The sequence below is a fragment of the Rhinatrema bivittatum genome, chromosome 2 (genome assembly GCF_901001135.1).
Source record: "Rhinatrema bivittatum chromosome 2, aRhiBiv1.1, whole genome shotgun sequence".
NCBI lineage: Eukaryota > Metazoa > Chordata > Amphibia > Gymnophiona > Rhinatrematidae > Rhinatrema > Rhinatrema bivittatum.
The window spans coordinates 258482284-258505801 of record NC_042616.1 but is presented as its reverse complement, the minus strand read 5'-3'; the positions used below and the strand labels follow the sequence as shown (position 1 = coordinate 258505801).

The 23518-nt window shown below is 45.1% G+C and overlaps 1 protein-coding gene across 1 annotated transcript in view; it reads right to left on the bottom strand.

Annotated features, from left to right (window-relative positions):
- Positions 1-23518, bottom strand: part of NEK10 (NIMA related kinase 10) — a 587606-nt gene that overhangs the window by 432713 nt on the left and 131375 nt on the right. Inside the window, exons 11-13 of the mRNA XM_029587074.1 lie at positions 16883-16969; positions 16015-16239; positions 7443-7582 (exon numbers count right to left, since the gene is read on the bottom strand). Coding sequence (XP_029442934.1) covers positions 7443-7582; positions 16015-16239; positions 16883-16969 — 452 coding nt within the window. The remainder of the gene's footprint in view (positions 1-7442; positions 7583-16014; positions 16240-16882; positions 16970-23518) is intronic.

The window sequence follows — 23518 nt, the reverse complement described above, 5'->3', positions numbered from 1 at the left end:
GATCAATCAACTGGAAACCAGGGTGGTATGGTTAGCATTGCAAGCATTCCATCCTCTCCTCCAGGGCAAGTCTGTCAGAATTCTCTCAGACAATGCGATCTCGGTGGTGTACATCAGTCACCAAGGAGGAACCAATGCAGCAAGACCCTCTTCACAGCTAAGCGACGAAGATCACCTCCCGGAGTGTTCGCAATGTCATCAGAAGAAAAAGCCAGGAGTTCAACCGATTGATTGACATGAAAAGAAAACACAACCTTCGGTAAAAAGGAGGGTACTGTCCTGAGAGATATGCCGGAATCCGAAAACAGTAGAAAAGGATCTCTGCACGACAAAGCCTGAAGCTCCGAGACCCTTCTGGCTGAACAGATGGAAACCAGGAAGATGGTTTTAAGAGCCAAATCTTTAAGTGTAGCTCACCATAGGGGTTCGAAGGGGGCTTTGCATAGAACCCAAAGAACCAAGTTAAGACTCCAAGAGGGACATATAGCTCGAACTGGTGGATTCAAATGTTTGGCCCCTTGAGGAAACGGATGACATCCGGATGAGCCGCCACCGTATAACCATCAATACTTCCCAGGAGAGAGCCCAGCACGGAGACCTGAACCTGTAAGGAACTAAAAGACAATCCCTTGGAAAGACCATTCTGGAGAAAAGAAAGGACTTGAGAAACCGGAGCCCTACAAACCAACACTCCCAATGTGGCACATGCATTTTCGAAAATCTTCTTTATATCCCTTCTTTATATCCCTTCTTCCTCAATCTACGCCGTTCTTCTTTATATCTCTTCTTCCTCAATCTACGCCGTTCAAAAGCCAGGCCACTAGACAGAAGCGATCCACCTGGTCGAAAAATATGGGACCCTGCCGAAGGAGATGAGGGAGATGTCAGAGGTGGAGAGGACCGTCGGTGGCGAGATTCACCAGATCCACGAACCACGGTCTGAGGGGCTATTCCGGAGCCATGAGGATGATGGAACCCTGATTCATCTGAGTAATTTGCTTATTAATGGCCTCGGTGGGAACACATATAGAAGAATATCGTGAGGCCATGGAAGGACCAGCGCATCCACTCCTTACCCGCAATGCTCTCGTTTGTGGATGAAAAACCTGGAAGCTTTCACATTGTACATGGTGGCCATCAGATCCAGGTGTGGGAGACCCCTCCTGCGGATGATGAGATCCATTGCCCTGTCCGACAATTCCCACTCGCCAGGGTCTAACTGCTGGCAACTGAGAAAAACAGCCTGGACATTCTCCTTCCCCGCAATGTGGAATGCTGCCAAGCACTCTAGATGAAGTTCTGCCCAGACCAAGAGCTTGCTGGCTTCCAGAGCCACCAGTTGACTCTCTGTGCCTCTCTGATTATTGATATATGCTACCATGGTGGAGTTGTCGGACAGAACACGTACCGCCTTGCGATGAAGCAAGGGAAGGCAAACAGCTCGGATCTCCAGTCGATTGATGTGCCAGCGATACTGAATTGGGGACCAGTTCCCCTGTGTAGACTGTATCTGGCAGACCGCTCCCCAACCAGAGAGGCTGGCGTCCGTTGTGACAACGATCCACTTCGGAGTTTGGAGGGACACTCTCTTCAAAAGGTGAGTAGGAGAGAGCCACCACTGCATTTCTATGACGATAGATTTGAGGAGCGGCAGAAGGGTCCGAAACTGCTCTGAAACCGGTTACCAGCAGGATAGAAAAGCTTTCTGTAATGGACGCATATGCGCAAATGCCCATGGGACCAGATTGATAGTGGAGGCCATGGAACCCAGGACCTGGAGGTAGTCCCAGGCCATAGGCAGAGGAAGAGAGATCAAGGTTAGCACTTAGTCCTGGAGTTTAAGCACTCATGCATCCGAAAGGAACACCTTGCCGACTCGAGTGTCGACGCGTGCTCAAAGGAATTCCAGGGTCTGAGAGGGCTGGAGTTTGCTCTTGTGGAAGTTGATTATCCAGCCAAGAGAGGTGAGGCAAGTCTTGACCTTGCTGACCGCCAGCTTGCAAAGAGAATCCGACTTGGCCCGGATGAGCCAATCATCTAGGTAAGGATGGACCAGTACGCCGTCCCGACGGAGGGAGGCCGCTGCCACCACCACCATGACCTTGGTGAAAGTTCGGGAAGCTCTGGCAAGGCCGAAGGGGAGCGCTCTGAACTGGAAATGTTGAACCAGGATCTCGAATCGGAGGAACCGCTGATGCTCGTGGTGAATTGGAATGTGGAAGTAGGTCTCTATCAAGTCGAGAGAGGCCAGAAATTCCCCCTTAGTAGATTTAATACTGGCCCGACCCTTGTTCTTCCATCAGGACTGGGATTATGGCTCCCAGTTCCAGTAGTCTTTTTAGGGTCTGGACAACAGCCGGCCTCTTTAGAGGGCCGCAGGGGGAGACCAGGTGAATATCTGTAAGGTCCCAAGCAAAATCTAATGCGTAGCCTTTTTCGATTACTCTAGGACCCACTCATCCGTCGTACTCTTGACCCATTCCTCGAGAAACAGAGTCAGTCAACCACCTAAGTTTAGAACGGAGGAATTGGCCTTCCTTATTTCATTGTGGAGTGGACTTTGGGGCCGAGTGAAACTGGCTACTGGTTTAGAAGGGCTGACGGCCTCAAAAAGAATGAAACCAAGGAAAGGCTCTGGACACATTACCCCTAGTAATGGAACCATGAGCCCTGGTACTATATTGACGCTGTCCTCGAAAACGAGTGTGTGAAGGAAAGAAGAACTTTGATTGTTTCGGCGATCCTCTGGGAGCTTATGAAACTTAGTTTCCCCCAAAAACTTAATAAGCTGCTCAAGGTCCTCCCCAAAAAACAACTGATCCTTAAAGAGGAGAGTGCCCAGCTGCGTCTTAGAAGCGGCATCCGCCGAACAATTTCTCAGCCAGAAAAGACGCTGAACTGAGACTGCATAGACCATTGCCCTGACCTGTACCCGAAGAAGATCATAAAGGGCATCAGCCCCATATGCAATTGCTCCTTCCAGCCTATCCGCCTGCTCCGCCTTTGCAGAAGGGAGGTCCTGGATGCTGAGTAACTGCTGTACTCACCTAAGGCTTGCCCGCTGCATGAGACTGCTGCAGATTTTCGCCTGCACACTGAGGGACAAAACTTCAAAGATGCGTTTTAAATAAAATTCCAACTTATGGTCCTGGACAATTTTTAAGGCCGTAGCACCCACCAACGGGACAGTGGTATGCCTGGTTACAGCAGAAATCAAAGAATCCACCTTGGGCGTCTTAAGCATATTACCCTCCTTAAAAAGTAAGTCTGTGGCTTAAAATGGAAAGGAAAGGATGAAGGAGGCCCCCAGAGTCCCAACACCACAGGGTCCATAGCCCCAAGCTGAGACTCCTCCTAAGGAAGCTGAATGCCTAGCTTCCCCAGGATAGCAGGTATAAGAGATCCTAGTTCATCCCTGCGAAAAAGCTGGACCACCTTCGGATCATCACTGTCTAGCCTGTGGACTCCCCGTAGTACTTCTTGTTGTCTCTTGGAGTCTCCCTCCACCCCCCTCGGGGGCTGAGAGGGCAAGTCCCAGTCGTCCTGGTCCTCCGATTCCGAAGATGAATCGGAATCAGCCACCGGGGTTCTTCAGCGCTTCAGTTGCTGGTCAGGCAAGAAACTCACGTCCTGCAGAGCCCGAGCCCGCTTAGGAGGCCGGGGTTGGGAGTCCGGGAGGAGAGGCCTCTTTTTACCCGCCTTGTGGGCCTTAAAGGCCTTATGCATGAGAAGAACAAAATCTGAGAAGGAAGAATCCGAAGAAGTGTCATCTGCATACCCTACAGCAATATCTGCAGCATGAGATCTGCTCTCCTCCGCGACCCTGTCCTCCTCAGGGACTCTGTGCTGCGGGGACAAACTTGGAGGAAGCTCCTCCTCTCCAGGCACTGCCTGCACTGCTGAACCCATAGGTGCGAAAGGAGGCAAAATGGTGCCCACCGACGGAGCTGCTGACCTCGGGGGACCCAAAATGGCATCCAGACCCACGCTGCCTAGAAACGGAGCAGGGATTGGCTCCGGCAGCTCGCCAAACGCGCCCATCACTGTCTGGACCCGAAGCACAACCCCCTTCGGGGCCGGAGAGGTGCCCTCACCCCCGGAAACACATGCGGCGCACAGGCTGTCTCTGGACAGCCGCGCATGCACCACGCTGCAGGCCTGACACGCAGCCCGACGCAGCATGGAGGCCGAAGAAAATGACTCCCCAAAAACATGGCGAAACGGTGGATAAACACAAACACCCCCCGCGATCGGGACAGCCCCGGAGAACAGCTGCGCAAAAATAACAAAAGTCTTTTTTTTTTTTTTGGTTTTGTTTTTTAAAGTACCTGTCCCGCGCCTCTGGGTCCTGAACCTACTGGGGGGAGTGAACCGGGCTCCCCGATATCACCCCCAATAGTAGAAATTGTTGTTTGATGGGTCCTCAATCCACAACAGTTACAGTCTCTGGAACCAGGGGGGATGGTCCCCTCAGGACCTCACAACCCCCTGGGAGGCAGGAGACCTCGACCTGCAGGAACACATGCGGTCTGTCTCCTGACAAGAAACCTGTCCCTTTCTTTTTTTTTTTTTTTACTTTTGCCTAACACTAACTAACTCTCGGGCCAATACAGTAAAGCGTGGCCATGGTTACCCGGTTTTTAACCCGCTTTGGACGCACATTTTGGACATGTAAGGCGTACCCGCGACTCAGTATCGGCTTTTACACATCCTTACCGCGTGCCGAAAAGGACGTGTATCCCTTTCCGCCCGCCGCATGTATATGACATGTTAATGATCAGATTAGCTATTCCCTCCGATACAGTAACGTGCGCCCAAATTATCACCCTGTTAACCAGCTCATTTACCGCATCTTTAACCTGAATATTTACCGCCTACTAGAGATGTGAATCGGAACCGGAATCTGATCGGATCCGGTTCAAATCTTAAAATTTTTATCGTCCGGCCTGATTGGGTTTTTGTTTATCGGCTGCGCTCGATCTGATAAATAAAAATCCAACCCCGACCCTTAAAAACCAACCCCTTAGCTTCCCCCCCCCCAAAAAAAAAAACATTTTAAAATTACCTGGTGGTCCAGTGGGGGCATGGGGAGTGATCTCCCACTCTCAGGCCATCGACTGCGCTAATAAAAATGGCCACAATGGCCCTTTGCCCTTACCATGTGACAGGGTATCTGTGCCATTGGCTGGCCCCTGTCACATGGTAGGAGCACTGGATGGCTGGCACCATCTTTAAAAATGGATGTTGATGCTGTGATGAATCTCGGTGCAGTTATCAATTCCATGCTCGACCTCGGTATGGATATCAACACCGGCATCGGTAAATTTACCGGCATCGATGCTGTATGCATCGGCATCGGCAGGATCGCCGGAGTTATTTGTTGATCCTTTAAAGCATGTAAAACCGCTTGTCTGATGAGGTCAGACAATTCCGGCATTACAACTGATGGGACCAGAGCAGTTGTAAGCGGTGGCGGAGGCTGAGGTGTCAGATCCTGCACAGAGCCCTGTGGAGGATCTGGTATCGATGGTTGTGGCTGAAGAGGCCCAGGCGTTGAAGGAACCGATGTTTCTTAGTTCCGTGGCCACTTCGCCATTGATTCTTCCTGGGGAATGGATCCGGACGTCGATGGACGTCGATGTCGATGTTTCGTTTTATGTTGATCAGCAGACTTCATCGATGTCGTGGACGACAGTGGGGATGGATGATCTCCCGGTCCTTCCGGGCGAGGTTTTTTAAGTAAGATGCACTTAGTAGCTCTGGCCGGAGACGACTTTGATGACGTCGAGAGAGATGGAATAAGTTTTAGGTGGAACAAATGCTCCATTCTTTCTTGCCTAGCCTTTCTTCCCTTCGCCGTCATCTCCACGCATTTTGGACAATAATTAACATCACGTTTTTCACCTAGACACATTACACACGCTAAGTGTGGGTCAGTGATAGACATTGTTCTGTTACAAACAGGGCATTTTTTGAAGCCCGTAGCCATTTTTAGGTCGACGATGAGAATTTGTGAGAAAAAAAATATTTTACTCAAAGAGTAAAATATGAGACTAAGGTACTCACCAGCCAGTAGAAAACACCGAGAGACTCGAATGAGAGAGAATATTATAGAAAATGTGTGACTTTTCAGTCAGAAATTGTTGTGAGAGACTCGCAACAGATCCTGCTTCGCGATGCCTACAGCAGCGCGGAAAAACGAAGACTGTGGCAGAGAATATCATAGCATGCTGGGCATGCTCAGTGGCCTCACAGGGCCAGTCAAAATTTTCTAGAAACTTTGACAGAAAGTTTTCCTGCACTAGGGCTCCGTCAGTGACGTCACCCATATGTGAGGACTACATCCTGCTTGTCCTGGGATAATGAATGTTAGAGAAATGAGGGAGTGGGTCCAAAAAGCCAGCAGTGGCTTCCAGATTGCAATGATATAACGTTAGACTTAAGACTTTGTTAAGTTAACGAGTTATACTTTCTGAAACTAGACAGAATGGGGTTTTAGGAACTGATGATATTTCTTCGCCCTGCAAAAGCTTTTTACTAGTTCCGTTCAAACACTTCATAATGTAATTTGTGAAAACATAGATGTACAAATCTCTTTAAATATGAGCTAATATCTCTTTTCCAAAAGCAGATGCCTAACATTCATCCAGTCAAGCAATCTAATTGGCTAAAAGCCCTTCACACTTTGAAACCTATGTATATCCCAGGAGAAACCCCCCCCCCCCCATCCACCCTGTGTATCTGATCCCCCTACAAGTCAAAATACCTTCAACAGGACCCCCTCCCTTCCAGTCCCCCCCATCCAAGGTACCTATAAATACGGTTCAAAGTTTGAGGTGTCATCTCAGCAGAGACAGTTCAGTGCTGGTAGCCAAATTGATAGGAGGCAAGACACTCTCTTTCTGCCACCCAGCCTAGGAAGCTTTAGGGGAGCAATATATGGGAAGTAGAGGATATAGTGACTGGGTGAAATAAGAAGAGGAATTAGGATTGCATTGTGGGTATCTTGACTTGAAGGAGGATCAGAAAGGAGGGGGATAATACATGGGTGAGAGTTCTGAGACACCGCTTCCCTCCATTTCTAAACTACTTGCATGCTGACTCTGCAACACTAGCAGTTTTCTAGAGCCTCTGCTTACATGGCCTTAGGAAATAGCACGGTATTTAAATGTTTTGCATATTCATATGCACTAAATTTAAACATATCCACATATGCACTGAAAAGTGCCTGCTTTGCCCTGTGGTAGGAACTTAGCAAGGGTAACACTTTTTAGCATGCCTTAGTACATAGACTCTTATTATCATGGCTAGGACTAGGTCTTATGTGCAATGTGATGAGTTGTCTGATTGGCTGATACATTTATCAAAATGTAAGATTTTTTTCTTCCTTTACTTATGGAAATCAAGAGGCAACTGGTTGAAAATAAGTACAGTAGAATTACCTGCTTGAAGGGAAAGTGTATTTTCCTTTATCTCCCGAGGACTCAATTCTTCTGACAAAGAAAGCTGCTGAATTCTCCCTGCTGCATTTGCACTAGACAAACTCCCAATGGAAGAACGATCAGAAACAAAGTTTCTATCTCTTAAACGACAAATGTATGGAGAAAGGAATATCATAAATTAGTCATTTTAACAGGATGCCACAGTATGATATTTGGCATTCAACTCCTAGCCTCTAGTACCACAACTAGTTACAGAAATGGCACTGAACTGTCAGGTTATAAATAAGAATACTAGCAACAGAATCAGAGATAGGGAAAAATATCACAAGTTAAGACATTCATTTAAAACGACAGTCATATGCTGTATGTCCTGTTGAGTAGATTATGTGGAAATTTATCAGCAAAGTTTGGGTAAAAACAAAAACAAGCATCTGATTGGTTTTTATATCACGATTTTATAATCAAAATATTTTTGTTCATCTCTAAATATTAATCTAACATTCCAGCACAATACTAGTATACAAAATGGCGATGCTATTAAATACCAACATACAACAGCATTCACAGTAAATATGTACACTCTCAATATGTGATCATGACGTGAAGTGCCTTCAGGACTTAAAGAATGCATCAGAATCCAGGAATTTTTGCACTCAAGCAATGCTCTGGCTGGAACTAAACTTTCAATGCACTGTGTTTTTAAAAGAATCTATTTTCCTTCTAGCCTGGGTGGGGCGGGCCACGTCCGGGAATATTTGGCCGGCGCCATTTTTCATTACGGCAACACGATTCGAGTGCAGGAGGTTGTTCCCGGACCCCCGCTGGACTTTTGGCAAGTCTTGTGGGGGTCAGGAGGCCCCCCCAAGCTGGCCAAAAGTCCCTGGGGGTCCAGCGGGGGTCCGATCTCCTACGCTCGTGATGTCGGGGGACAGGAACCAAAATGACGCCGCGCTACCTTTGCCCTGTCATATGACAGGGCAAAGGTAGCGCTGGCGCCATTTCTATCAACGCACCCGTGGCCCGAGAGTGGAAGATCACAATGGGACCCCCCCCACTGGACCCCAGGTAATTTAAGACATTTTGGGGGGATTCGGGAGGTTGGGGGATTTATTTTAAAGGGTCGGGGTGGATTTTAGGGATTTTTTTAGTGTGCCGGTTTTCCCGCCCTCCCCCGATTTACGATTTACACGATATTTAACAAAACAAAACCGCGACGATCCGATTCCCTCCCCCCCCAGCCGAAATCGATCGTTAAGACGATCGATCACACGATTCACATCTCTAAAAAGGATAACCAATGGGCCCCAAAAATACCATTTTCTAAAATATATTGAATTGACAGATAAACATGGTGTTGGTATGGCTCTATACATTAAGAATTCTATAAAGTCAAGCAAAAACATAGGATGGTGAAACAGATTATGAAATGCTAATGGAGATTAGACTGGCTGAAAATAATGGAAGCATAATAATAATGGGAGATTTCAATTATTGTGAAAAAAATATTTTGGCTAAAAAAGCTACTACCCTAGAAAGATATCTCAATGCCACAATAAGGGTAAGTATGCAATCAATTTCAAAGACATCTATTAACATACATTCATAAAAAGTTTTATTATCTTAAACTTATATATTGAATCAAATCAACTGTTATCAATATGCTTACAGTCAAGATTAAAACAATTTACATATCTGCTGTTTATGTTAGTGCTGGATTTGTGGACCCTTGGGCCGGCCGTGTGGATGAAGAATGGAAGGAGAGCGAATCTCCGCAGTGATGCAGTGGCCGGGTGGTGGCACAGAGCCGGGCGACCAGGCAGGAACTTCACCCTTGGAAGCCAGCGGTTCCCCCGGGAGGAGCCCATGAGGACCCAGGCCGCTGGGACTTAAGAGAGTCTCCCGGAGCAGACTATAAACAGGTGGAACAGTCCGAGGTCAGGGCTGGCAGCAGTCAAGAGAGGACCAAGACGTACCAGGGTCAGGAACCAGGAAGGCAATCCGAAGGTCAGGAACACTGAAGCAGGAGAATGGAAAGGATCAGGAACAAGGAGGCTGGATCAGGAACAAGGAGGCTGGATCAGGAACGAAGAATGCAGAGGCAACTAGCAACTCCGAGGAGTGAACCCTGTTGCAAGGCAAAGTCTTCAGTCAGACGCCGGGTTTAAATACCCTGCCGGCGTCTGATGTCATCTTGGAGGCTGGCCATGTTTTCACACCACTGCGCCTTTAAAAGGTTCCCCCTCGCACACGTGTGCGCCTAAGGGGGGTGGGGCTTGAGGTCTGAGCTTGGTGGTGTCTCCCTTGTGGAGACACTGCCGCGAAGAGGCCCAACAAGGCCCGGGACACGCCGGAGTTCGTTGCGGGCTTGGAGTGCCAGGAAAGTTAAGGACCCGGTCGCGAGTCTGGCGACCGGGACCACAACAATTTATATATCAAAAACATGTAAGACATACAAACAAAATATTACCAAGCATCAATGCGACATACCACATACATACAATATGAAATCCAAGCAGAAATAGGCCAGCAATAATCACCTACGTTCTTTCTAATACAAAAACAAAAAGAAACAGCTATTACTTGGTTTACTCTGATACAAGTATATGGAGATCTTCAATTCATCGAAAAGGTCTTCATATGGGGAATCCTATGGGGAATCATATCATATGGGGAACGAGCACGTCGGTCAGAGCGGAGCATGCCCGAAAAAAAAAATGGCGCTGGGAGGAGCAGAAGCGGCGGTGAGGAGCAGTAGTGGGAGGAGCAGTAGCGGCGGCATGCGCACGCGAGGGAGAGAGGGACCCCCCCCCCGGAGATCTTTCGTCTGCCGATTGTGGATGAGCTGAGAGGGAGAGTGACTGAGGGGAGGGAGGAGAGAGTGAGGAGAGGGGAGGGGAGGAGAGAGTGAGGGGAGGGGAGGGAGGAGAGAGGGAAATGAGGGGAGGTAGGAGAGAGGGAGGAGGGAAGGTGAGAGGGAGGGAGACTAGAGGGGGGAGGGAGGGAGAATAGAGGTGGGAGGGAGAATGAGAGGGAGGGAGTGGGAAGAAGAATGAATGGGAAGGAAATGGGCCGAAAAAAAAATGTTTAAATGTAGCCCATTGTTACGGGCTTAACGGCTAGTAAATAAATAAATAAGGCATATCAGGGAGGTTTTAGACATCATAAATTATTGCTGCCTGGAGCAACGGGTGGCTATTTTAGATCTAGCTCTCGCTGAAGGATCTGGTGCAACAGGTGGTGAAAGGGTTGTGAAACCACTTGGCAATATGATCAAAATATAATCAAATTTGAGATAATCAGTGTAAGGAAAATAAATACAACCACTGCAATAGCATATAACTTTAAAATGGGAGACTATGATAAGATGGGTTTTGTAGCAATTTTCAAAAGCCATTTACCCACTATTAATTGCACTTAACACAGGTAAAACCTATTGAGAATTAAATGGCACATATTGTAGCAATTTTCAAAAGCCCACTTACATGGGTAAAGTGCATTTACACATGTAAAACCCCACTTCCAGCATGCCCTTAGACAATGTGGAAGCAAATTCCAAAGTGAAGGACCAATACAAAAGAAGGCCTGACTTCTTTAACTACAGGAAGCTGAAGTAGTATTTCCTATGAAGAACATAATAGTCTTTTAGGGACTTTAGCATATTAAATGCATATTAAAATAGACATTTCCTTATGCCCCTGAACAAAGTGTGCTATGCATATACTACTGGAACCCCCAAATTCAAATTGAGACATTTGAGTCCATCACCCCAAAGAGCACCATCCTTGCAATCTACAAATCAGGCCTCCTGTTACCTATCTCCCACTGTCTTCAAAATGGGCCACTGGGCCATATAACTTCCCATTAACCATGGTCTCCAAATTGAGCATTTAAGCCCCTATAGCCTCCCATTTTCCAGCCCCCTAATCCCCAAATCATGCTTCGGGGTCCTGTAACCTCCTACAATTAATCGCCAAATTGATCTCTGAATCTCAAAACCTCCCATCCTTCAGTCCTTCCCATTTCCAAAAATACCATTGGACTTGCAGAACCCCCACCCTTAAACCCTTACCAACCACTTAAAAGTTACCCCAAACCTTCGCCAATCCAAAATCCACACACAAAGCCCAATTTGGAGATTGGAAATGTTGGGGGCTTATGAGGTACAAACAGAGTAGATGGCCAACATCGTGATACTCCTGGGCCATGCCTCAAAGAGCTTGATCAGGCAGAAATTTCCCCATCCCACCTTAAAGTGTTCAAAAAAACTCCAAGGGTCTTGATAGGAGGAGCATAAAAGCAAACCTGGTCGCTAATTTTAACTTAGATGTCTCAGGGCCTGGAGCTTAGGGGGCACTAAGCTGCCATGGAGTGTAAAATATAACCAGAGGGGATTTGGGAGTTGAGGGGAAGGCAAGGAGGGTTTGGCTGCCTGGGGGGACAGGAAGTTCTGGGGACTGGGATTTGAGAAAAAGAATTAGAGTTTGGGAGGGGAAGGGGAATGTGAAGCTATTTTTGTATTTTTATTTTTTTAACTTTTGTCCATTGGAGCCACCTCTCTGGGTGGTGGTGGGTGGGATGAGGTCTTACAAGACCCCCAGGCTTTTTGCACACTGGGAGGAGGGACTTCAGGCTCTTTAATAAGATGATGGTCCCAGGCTATGGAGTCACCATCAGGTGGAATTTGTGAAGACTACTAACCCTTGGTATTTTTCCCCACAATTTTTTGCCACTGGGAAAAATACTGCAGGGTTTACTGAACTGTGGTTCTTGGCACTGAAGCTTAGTAAATCTCACAGTATTTTTCTCCTTCAGGGATCCACAGCTTAGTAAGTTCTGAAATAACCTTAACTGGGCCATCATCAACGTGCCCAAGCTATCTCCAAATAATAGAAAGGGCAAATCCTGAGCTGGATTGCCAATAGAGAGCAATCTAGTCTTCTGGATATTTAATAACTTGCTCTTCTTTACCCAAACTGCAATGGATTGAAAACTAGATGTAAACCATCCTTGTCCTTGACAGGGTTCCAGGGAATCACCAACTAAATACTGTCAGCAGAAATATTGCCCATTAGACTTAACGAGCCAAGCAAATGCCCAAGAGATTGCAAAAAGATGTTAGAAACTGTTGGTGACAGTATTATCGCTGAGGAACTCCATAAGGTAGCTGGCTAGCAGAGGACACAGACTGGCCTATTCTGACAAAGCCCACATACTCTGCCAGAATGAGGCCAGCCATTGCAAAACTGTACCCTTCAACCCAAGCAATCTCCATCTTTCCAACAATAACACATGATTCACTGGCTCAAAGGCAGAAGAGAGGTCAAATAAGATCAACACGACTTGCTATCACCCATCCAGCAAATGAAGAATGTCAACTTAGACCAAGACCATAATAGTCTTGGTACTTTATCCTCTGCGAAAGCCTGCTTGATTCACAACCAGTAGGCATTAGCAGTAGTGAACAAGTGTAAGTATGGACCGTTGGTTATTACAAACACTATTACACAATACCAACTCCAATCCCCAGAGTATAAGATATAATATGTGACACATAAACCACACTCATTCAAAATTAGAATTTTGAAAGAATGACCATCATAATAGGCTTCATTGTTTAGCTTAACACTTCAAGACTCAGCCTTATATTTGATCATTGGTCACAAAAGTTCAATATTTTTCAAGTATTTTTCTTCATATATTTCTTGTTATATTTACATGAAAGTACTTATGTTTTCTCAGTGCAATTATTTAAAGTTGCGAACACCCTTCTTAATTTTCCAGCACCTGCGATGGTCAGTTGAAGCAACAATCTAAATTCATTGATGATATCCAATGCCCGACACGGGACTGTGTTTCGGACTGTCTTATAAGAAAACGCTGTATCGCCATTATGCATGAGAGAAACTAACACTGAAAAGCCCTTGAAAAAGAACATCAGTCCGAAACACGGTCACTCCCCCCTCTCTCCAGTCACCTGCATACCCACCAGGGGAATTAAAAATATCCGTATCCCAAAATGCCAGGGCCCCTTTCCTAAAATGCAAAGAGATTGGTGATTTCCACATATGTATTTGCATTACATGCTTTTGCTTTTTCTGACTAGTACTTATTATATCACTTGTTTGTTTATTAGAGATGTGAATCGTGTCCTCGATCGTCTTAACGATCGATTTCGGCTGGGAGGGGGAGGGAATCGTATCGTCGCCGTTTGGGTGTTTAGAGTATCGTGAAAATCGTTAAAATCGTGAACCGGCACACTAAAACCCCCTAAAACCCACCCCCGACCCTTTAAATTAAATCCCCCACCCTCCCGAACCCCCCCCCCCAAAGGCCTTAAATTACCTGGGGGTCCAGCGGCGGTCCGTAGCTAAATCGGGGGAAGGGGGAGGGCAGGAAAACCGGCACACTAAAACACCCTAAAACCCACCCCGACCCTTTAAATTAAATCCCCCACCCTCCCGAACCCCCCCCCCCAAATGCCTTAAATTACCTGGGGGTCCAGCGGCGGTCCGTAGCTAAATCGGGGGAAGGGGGAGGGCAGGAAAACTGGCACATTAAAACACCCTAAAACCCACCCCGACCCTTTAAATTAAATCCCCCACCCTCCCGAACCCCCCCCAAATGCCTTAAATTACCTGGGGTCCAGTGGTGGTCCGGAACGGCCTCCTGCAATTGAATCGTGTTGTCTTCAGCCGGCGCCATTCTGCGCCGCCATTTTGCAAAATGGCGGCGCAAAATGGCGGCGGCCATAGACCAACACGATTCGACTGCAGGAGGTCGTTCCGGACCCCCGCTGGACTTTTGGCAAGTCTTGTGGGGGTCAGGAGGCCCCCCCAAGCTGGCCAAAAGTCCCTGGGGGTCCAGCGGGGGTCCGGGAGCGATCTCCTGCCGCGTATCGTTTTCCGTACGAAAAATGGCGCCGGCAAGAGATCGACTGCAGGAGGTCGTTCAGCCGGGGTCCGGAACCCCCACTGAACGACCTCCTGCAGTCGATCTCCTGCCGGCGCCATTTTCCGGGGTCCGGAACCCCCGGTGAACGACCTCCTGCAGTCGATCTCCTGCCGGCGCCATTTTCCGTACGGAAAATGATTTGCGGCAGGAAATCGCTCCCGGACCCCCGCTGGACCCCCAGGGACTTTTGGCCAGCTTGGGGGGGGCCTCCTGACCCCCACAAGACTTGCCAAAAGTCCAGCGGGGGTCCGGAACGACCTCCTGCAGTCGAATCGTGTTGGTCTATGGCCGCCGCCATTTTGCGCCGCCATTTTGCAAAATGGCGGCGCAGAATGGCACCGGCTGAAGACAACACGATTCAATTGCAGGAGGCTGTTCCGGACCGCCGCTGGACCCCCAGGTAATTTAAGGCATTTGGGGGGGGGGGTTCGGGAGGGTGGGGGATTTAATTTAAAGGGTCGGGGGTGGGTTTTAGGGTGTTTTAGTGTGCTGGTTTTCCTGCCCTCCCCCTTCCCCCGATTTACAATTTTTTGATGATAAATCGGGGGAATTGGTATTGTATCGTGGCCCTAACAATTTTTGATGATTTAAAATATATCGGACGATATTTTAAATCGTCAAAAAACGATTCACATCCCTATTGTTTATATTTGTTACCAGGCACTGGCCATCCCCCACCCCCCTGCAACCTTGGCAACACAAACAACTAAGACAGGAGACAGCCAATGAGAATGCAGTACCATACTTCTAGATATCAAACTGCTCCCAAAATTGACACTTTTTAACTTATTGGTAACATTTTCAGTTAGTGCACACTAACATCCAGTTAATGCGCACTAAGTCATGTAGGTGCACACTAACATAAAATACTAATTTTTGTGAAATGTCATCATTTTTTCTTTCGTTTTGAGGCACTTCTGAAACAAAATGAAATAGACAATATCGTTTCCATTGTCTATTTTATTTAAAATGAATGCACATCTCTATAAAATATAGATATGTACGTTTATAAAACGGGTAGAGAAAATGTGTTTTCTTGCATTGTAAATAAGTGTGCATCCTGAAATACATACACAAACTTTCAGAGTAGAAAGAAGTAGTATTTTATAAATTTTGCATCTCCCACCACATACATTATACAATATTAGCATCAATCTTCATGTGTCTGCTTTCGCATACAAACACAGTACCGCAGATAGGTTTGAAAGTTTGGCTGACTGTCCCCAAAACAGTCAGGATCGCCAATGCTCTGATTGAAATGTATGTATGCCTCCTCCAGAAGCATGACATCACCTTTGAACTTCATTCACTGCTCTTTAATCTTTTCTTTTTGTTTTGGGGCTTTTTGTAATATAGCAACATTTTTTCCATCTATTTTATTTGTTTGTAAAATGAGGTCTAATTAAATTATCAGACTACTTAAGGGATATAGAATAGGAAAGATAAATATTGGTATCTTTTTTTTTTTTTACAGGGCATTTAGTAAGATCTTCACTTTAATATTTGTGATATGTATTTGAAACTTCAGTTCCAGTACATAAGAACTGACTGCTTGCCATCAATGATAGTTCTGAAAGCTAGAGTCAGGAAATATCTCTGACAGTAGAGACTGCAGACCTACCCTTGTAAAATATGAAGGAGCTGTTTGATCCCTCCCCAAATACGGATTTCAACACTGATTTCTGGATCTTCACAAATCTGCACCAGAATCCAAACGACACTCCATAGCAACTTAAGATGATCTGAATGGAGCAAACTGAGTAGGACAGGAATGCCTTCGTACACCTTCACCTGCTCTTTCACCTGTGATTCTGCACAAAGGAGACGTAGCAACTCTGCTGTCAACCTGGAAGGAAATTGGCAACACAGTTGTTGGTCTTCACATTAAACACAAAAGCCTATGGCAATTAAATGCAGATAATGAATGACATGGATATTGTATAACATTTCTGATTGGACATTAAAGGCAAGAGTTACATTAACAAGTACATCAGCAAATATCACAGATGTCAGTTTCTGAGCCCCACATTATTGATGACACTGCTACCAGTTTTATAGCTAATGACCTTATTTTTTACTTATGATATCACCTAAAATGCATGTCCATATTACAGGTACAGTAATTTTCTGCTTCTTCAGAGACCATAGTTAAGAGCAGAATTTATTCCTTTTAACAACACAGCTTGACTATATCATGTAGCATTTTAAATAAGGGAGAATATAAATAAACCGTGTAAATAACCTCCTTGACCATACTAAACTATTTCAGTATTTTTTGTTTCTAGGCACATGAAGATATCGAGAATTGTTCCTCTGTGTATTCCCAGCATGTAAGGCTTGCATTAATGACTATAAGAATCAATATATAGCTGAATAAATAAGATCACAAAATGCTGAAAAAAAACCTCACAAGCAGCAGTCTACCTTCACATTCTAAAATAGCGTAAAATAATATTACTACACTAGTAATTCATAAACTGAGGACCTACCTTTTGGAAAGCAAATCATATTCATGCAGTATCATCAACAGGTTTTCTACCAGGTTGAGCTCACTTATCTTCTCCCTACATTCTGGACTATAAATTGAAAATCTTAAGTGATTGTAGAAAATGTAACACAGGAAATGCATTTTGGGGTTTCTTTTTATTTCATCTCCCCCCCCCCCCAAAAAAAAAAAATGTTTCCAACAAACTAAGCAATAATTGTCAACTCATTTTCCATAAGTCAACTCTTAAGTGCATCTACTCATAGAATCACCTATCACAGGGGTGGCCAACTCTGGTCCTCAAAAGCCACAAAAAAGGCCTGGTTTTCAGAATCATCACAATTAATATATGCATGAGAGAGATTTGCATACAATGGAGAATGTGCATGTAAATCTGTTTCATGCATATTCATTGTAGAGATCCTGAAATCAGGCCTGTTATGGCTCTTCAAGTGTGGACTTGGCCACCCCTGACCTAATGGCAAGTAGGGCTATCAGGAGTAAAACAGATTTCACATTTTAGCTTCTCAAATGTTTCCCTGTCATTTAAGCCACAGTCAGTCTTTGTCTAACAAGATCATTAAAGGCCAGCATATGCCAATGTTTAAATAGAATGTAGCAAATAGAATGTGCAATGGGAGAGCATAAAATACTATACACCAGCCTGTCTTTGAATATTCCTCCGTTAAAACAATACTTCCCAATGAGGAGTATATACATTTATCTTCAAAGCTTTCCTCATAAATGTTTCAGGATAACCCCTCTCTTTAAACCAATCAGCCATCTACTCCTTCTCAGTATTTAGCAAAATATTTATAGACTTTGTTGTCCATATACGGAAAAGAAACTCTATAGATGATTGCGGTTGCAGTCAAAAGAAGTTCTGAATAGGGTTGGGCATTCGTTTAAAATGAAACTGCAAAACGCGATGAATAAGGCTAATTCGTTTAATTTGGGGGGACCCCAAAACAAATTGGGGGCCCCCAAATGAAACAAATCTTATTTGTTCATTTTGTTTTAAACTAATGATTCACGCCTAAATCTAGGCCCAAAGTTGGGGCCTTGCCTAGAGCATAAGCCAAGGCCCAAAGCAGGGGCCACAGTCTATGCCCAAACAAAATGCAGGGACCTCAGCCTAGGCCTGAAGCCAAGGCTTTGCCTAGGGCATAGTTCAAAGCCCAAATCAGAGGAAACAACTTATGCCCAAACATGACACTGACGCTGGGGCCTAAGCTGAGTATCCCCAAAACTAACAACAAAAAAATCCTTACCTTATCCATTGAGTATCTGATTAAGGCCGGGTCCTGATGCCAGGGCTTAGGCTTGGACCCAGGCCTGATGCAAAGACCCAACCCAAAGGCTGGGTCCGAATGCTGGGGTCCAAACCCAGGCCTAACACAGAGGCTAGGTCCCAACGCCAGAGCTCAGACACAGGCCCAACCTGGAGGCTGGGTCCCAATGTCAGGTCCTCAGTCCAGACCTAGTCCCGACTCTGTGATGCCACACAGTGGCCAGGTCCTGACACCGGGGCCTCAGCCTAGGCCAGAGCCCAGGTCCAGGCCCAATGCTCTCACCCAACCTGGAGGCCAGGTCCTGATGCAGGGACCTCAGCCTAGGTCAGGGCCTGGACCTATTCCCGACACCACAACCTGGCCCGGAAGCTGGGTCCCGACTCCAGGGCCTCCGGCCGGACCCAGACCCAATGCTTCAACTCGTCCCAGAGAATGGGTCACAATGCCAGGGCTTCAGCCCATGGTCAGGCCCAGGCCTCAAAGCCTCTTCTTCATTCTCTTCTTTCTTTGATACTTGCAAGCCAAATGATGCCATCTGCTGGGGTCATGGGCCACGGCGTTGGGCTTGGGACCCAGACTCTATGTCAGGCCAAAGCCTCAGCCTTGAATAGGCTGAGGTTGTGGCCTGGACTGAGGGCTCAGCCTTGAATAGGCTGAGCCCTCAGTCTACCAAGACTGAGTCTTTGGCCTGGTCCTAGGCCAAAGCCAGCGGATCCCCACCAGCCAGGGTAAGTGAGGGCTGAGGGGGATCCCAGCCCCGGAATTTTTTTGGGTGGGCAGGCAAGAGGCCCTGGCAGGCCTTGTTTTGGCTTTTTGGCTGGGTTTTTTTTTTTTGTTTGATTTGTTTTTTTTCTCACAAATGAAAACGAATCAAACAATCCACATACCAAAATTTGTGGGGGAAAAACCCTCCCAAAAATGAACTAAAAATGAAAACCTTTTTTTCTTCTGTACATCCCTAGTTCTGAATAGCTTCCAGTACAGATAACTGGCAAAACACAGTCAAATCTAGAGATGTGCGAAGCCCAAAACTATCGGTTCGGGCTTCGGTTTCGGCCCGCCACAGGAAATTTCATTTTCCCATGGTTCTAGCTTTTTTAGGGGGAGGAAACCCGAAATTTCAGGTTAGTGTGCACTAATCCAAAAAACAAATTTTTCCAAAATTTCGGAAACATTACATTCGTTTTTTGGGTTTCCCGAAACAGGACGAATGCACATTCCTAGTCAAATCTGATTATTTATATTCTGTAATTACTTTTAATTGGATGCATATATACACTAATGTTATTTCTTTCCAAAAAGATGGTTATTTTGTGTCTGATGGTCATGAATACATCTGTGTGTGCATACAGGGTTGATTAACCCATTTGGGGATGGAAAGAAGGCTTAGGCAAATAGCTATTCAGATAGGCATGTGGATAAAACTATTTGCTATTCAAAGCTGGAGCACAGGCTGTACAGGAGACTGAATGAGGCAAACAAGCCTGCCTTGACCCAAACCCTAGGACACATTAACTGGCTCATTTCCCTCTGCATAAGTGTAATTAATCCTCTATGGACATGCATAGGTGTTTTTTTCTTAATGTCAGACTCAGTTCCCTATAAAAATAGGCAGGAAAACCACACTGCACATGTTCAGACCATGCTGTCAGTGTGATCTAAGGTCAAAAAAAACAAAAACATCCCTCCCCGCAAAGGCACACACACACATCTCAGTTTCCATAACATCTCTTTTTCATATACTCTGAAACACTTTTTTTTTGTACCCCAGGTGTATAGAAATCAGTAGGGAAACCCAAGTAGTGTTTGGATCTGTTTGAATGTTTATGTGTGCTATACTGCAAACCACATAGAATGAATGTCCCAATTTACTTGGTAAATAAGAAATCTAAAATAACTAGATAAATATTATGAGGCCAATAAAGTGCAGCAGTATCAAAATCTTTTACCACAAACATCTCAAATTCTAGGAGCAAAAATGTTACATACATAAAGAAAATACTGTATATATAAAACATAGAAAAGCTACATTGTTTGTGCAATTTGCCACCACAGAGGCTAGGACTAATTAAGCATCTTTTAAGAAGAGCATTGTAAGGATTCTTGGGTAATCAGGAAAACTATTATACAGTAGTTAAGATCTCAATTTCTTTCTAGTGATGCATTCAAGGAAGAATAATCCTAACTATAGGTGCACAATGCTTGATTCTATATTATATTTTACCACCCAAGAAAAGGATCTTAGAACTACTATGGACAATACTTTGAAATCCTTGGCCCAGTGCATGGCAGTTGTTGAAAAAATAAAGAGAATTTCAGGTATTATTAGGAAAAGAATGGAAAATAAAACAGAGGACATCATTGTAAGGTGAAGAAGGGGTACTTGTTTGATTCTTGTATTTATTTGCTGCTCTGATACTGTAAAAGGCTGTCTCTAAGATGGAACATACAGCTAAAGACTTTGATTGACAGCTGCATGTGTCAATACAAGACCAGAAAAATACTAAAGACTGATAAGAATCAATAAGAATTTAACAACAGGCCAGGAGCTGCTAGTTTCAGAGCTGCTGAACTTAGCAAAAATGCAGCAAATAATCTGCAGATAGCCATAAATTGCTAATTATGACAGACATGACCATGGCCAGTATCATATATCCTGATTGTTAATATGGTATTGAATATTAAGTCATTTTATGGGTATTTGAATACATACACCAACCAATCAGGAAGGGACAAGTATTCCTAACTCACTACTCAATATCACAAGTTTATCATTGGTGGCGAAGAGAACAAAGATCAAGAGAGAAAAGATTTCTGCAAATCCAGTTTGTCTCCCCATTTACATTCTTAAAGTACTGATCTGACCCATCTCAGTAAGTGTCAAAGCAGAAATAAAAGACAGGAATTTAGAATTACTCTGTCCTACCTCTTTTATCCTTAAAGATCCCAAAACAATATTATGAGTGAAGCTGCGGAGCAGCTAGTTAAGTTAGCAGGATATAGCTATCTGGCTAATATAATGGGGATATTTAGCAGCGCCTTGTCATATCTAGACCTCCCAGTGGCTTCCCTAGCCTATCTGAATCCTGCCAGACACCCCTGTGTTCCCATTTGTGTAGTTTTACCCTATTCTGATCTAGGTGTGTTACTCTGTTTCAGTCTTGTCTCCCCCGGCTCCTGCCTTGCTTGTCTTCCCTCCCCATTAGTCTTTCTTGGACTGATATCCTGCTGCTGACCTGGACCGACTCCTGTCCTTGCCTTGTTGCTTTCCGCCTGTCCTGAATTGTGCCTGGAGTCTGATGTTGCCTGACTGCTGCCAGCCCTGACCCCGGCCCGCCATATATCATGCCACCAGACCCTGCAGGCTCAACCAAAAGGGGAGATGGCTGGTCAGGTGGAACACCTTGCCCTGCTCTGCCCAAGAGCCCTGTACTGCTCCTGTTGGGGGGATCCCCTTATCCAGCCAGCCGAACCGTGACAGAACAGCTCCCCCAAGAGGTGAGGTAAACAGGTTAGGGTTCATCAACCTGGAGAAGAGAAGACCGAGAGAAGATATGATAAAAACCTATAAAATTTTGAGTGGGGTGGAACAGTAAACAGGGAATGGTTATTTACCCTTTCAAATAGTATTAAAACTAGCAGATACACTCCATGAAACTAATAGGTAGAACATTTAAAACAAATCAGGGAAAATATTTTTTCACTCAGTATACAATTAAACTATGGAATTTGTTGCCAGAGGATGTGGTGAAAACAGTTAACATAGTTGGGTTAAAAAAAGGTTTAGGCAAATTCCTGGAGGAAAAGTCCATAAACCATTATTAACATATAGACTTGGAAAAGCTATTACTTATTTCTGATTATGAGCAAGAAGAGTTGGATCTATTCTTTGGGATCCAGCTGGGTACTTGTGACCTGAATTTGCACTATTGGAGACAGAAAACTAGGCTTAATGACCTTTGGTTTGACCCAGTAAAGCATTTTTTAATGTTCATATGTTGAGATCAGCATCACACTTTTTGCATTTGTATGAGACAATTTGAATATTTCAGCACAGAGTTTGTAACAGGAACCTCCACGTACTCCCATTTTTTTCTGATACACTGAAGAATAGGCTGAAAACCAACACCCCATTTCCAGAAACATTGAAAAGATTATGGGGACCTCACCTCTCAAGAATGGCCTGTCGCTTACAGTATCCAGGGCAACAGGTAATTCTAAGGCGTTAGAGACTGGAGGGATGCTGAGATTCCAAAATACTACCAGAAATTCATCTGTCAAGTACAGAAATGAGAAGAAGGCCCACAAGCTCAATTTTCATAAGCCAAGAGATGAGGCTTAACATTCAGAGAAGTGGAGAAACTCAAGCACAAGTGGTGAAATGTGAGAGCACAGGTGGTCTGTAAACTTTGCAGGATCAGAAGATATGCCAAAGGCACCAGATAAGAATCATTTATCCCCCTGCAATTCATACCCTTAGAGATGTTGATTACTAAAAATACCATCCATTAGGAAAGCATCTTGGGACTGGAAGGTATCACTCAGTTTCAGTCTGGTAAGTACAAAAGCAAATGTATCATTCTACATCTATACTACTATTCATGTAATTTTGTTCCATCACCAGATACCAATTGTTAAAGCTTCAAGAGGACCTGTTGATAAGACACCTTTCTACAAATGGAACTAAAGTTTAACAGTGAACTGCTTATGGTAACCTTTTCTTCTGCAGCCATATACTTAAAAGATCATCATTTCCTTTGCACACACAGTACCCATTCCATTCTCCTCCACCTCCACAGCAAGACTCTGTCTCTAACCAGACTCATAACAACCAAAAGGAGTCTGGAAGGACATGCAAGATAGTTTTACATGTACTTGTCTGAATAAGCAATTTGAAGTTTCTGTTAGGCACAGAACTTTAGAAGCAATTGTATCACTGTAAAGAGACCCATGACTGTGGCAAACACAAACTGGTAGATTACATTAAAATGTTGCATGAGTGGAGTCTGTATAAAAGATGACGTTCTTTCCAGATCACACTAATGTCCACGTCACATGACACTTGTGCCCCCAAGTTGAAGAATACAACAGAAGACATCAGCATGTCTTCTGACATGTACTCATTTCCCTTCATGGCCAAGATAACAGATGAGAGAGTTACAGATAGGAGTCCAAGAAAGGATACCCTTCTCCTCTCCAGTACATCCACCAAAGGAGGAGGCTGAATTGGAGCCCCATCTTTCAACCCCATATTCTGCTGGTGAGAGACAGGCTCCCCCTCTTTGTCCAGATCTCCATTCTCTCCTACTGCTTCACCTGAGTTAATTCAAGGAGGCAGGCAGTGCCCA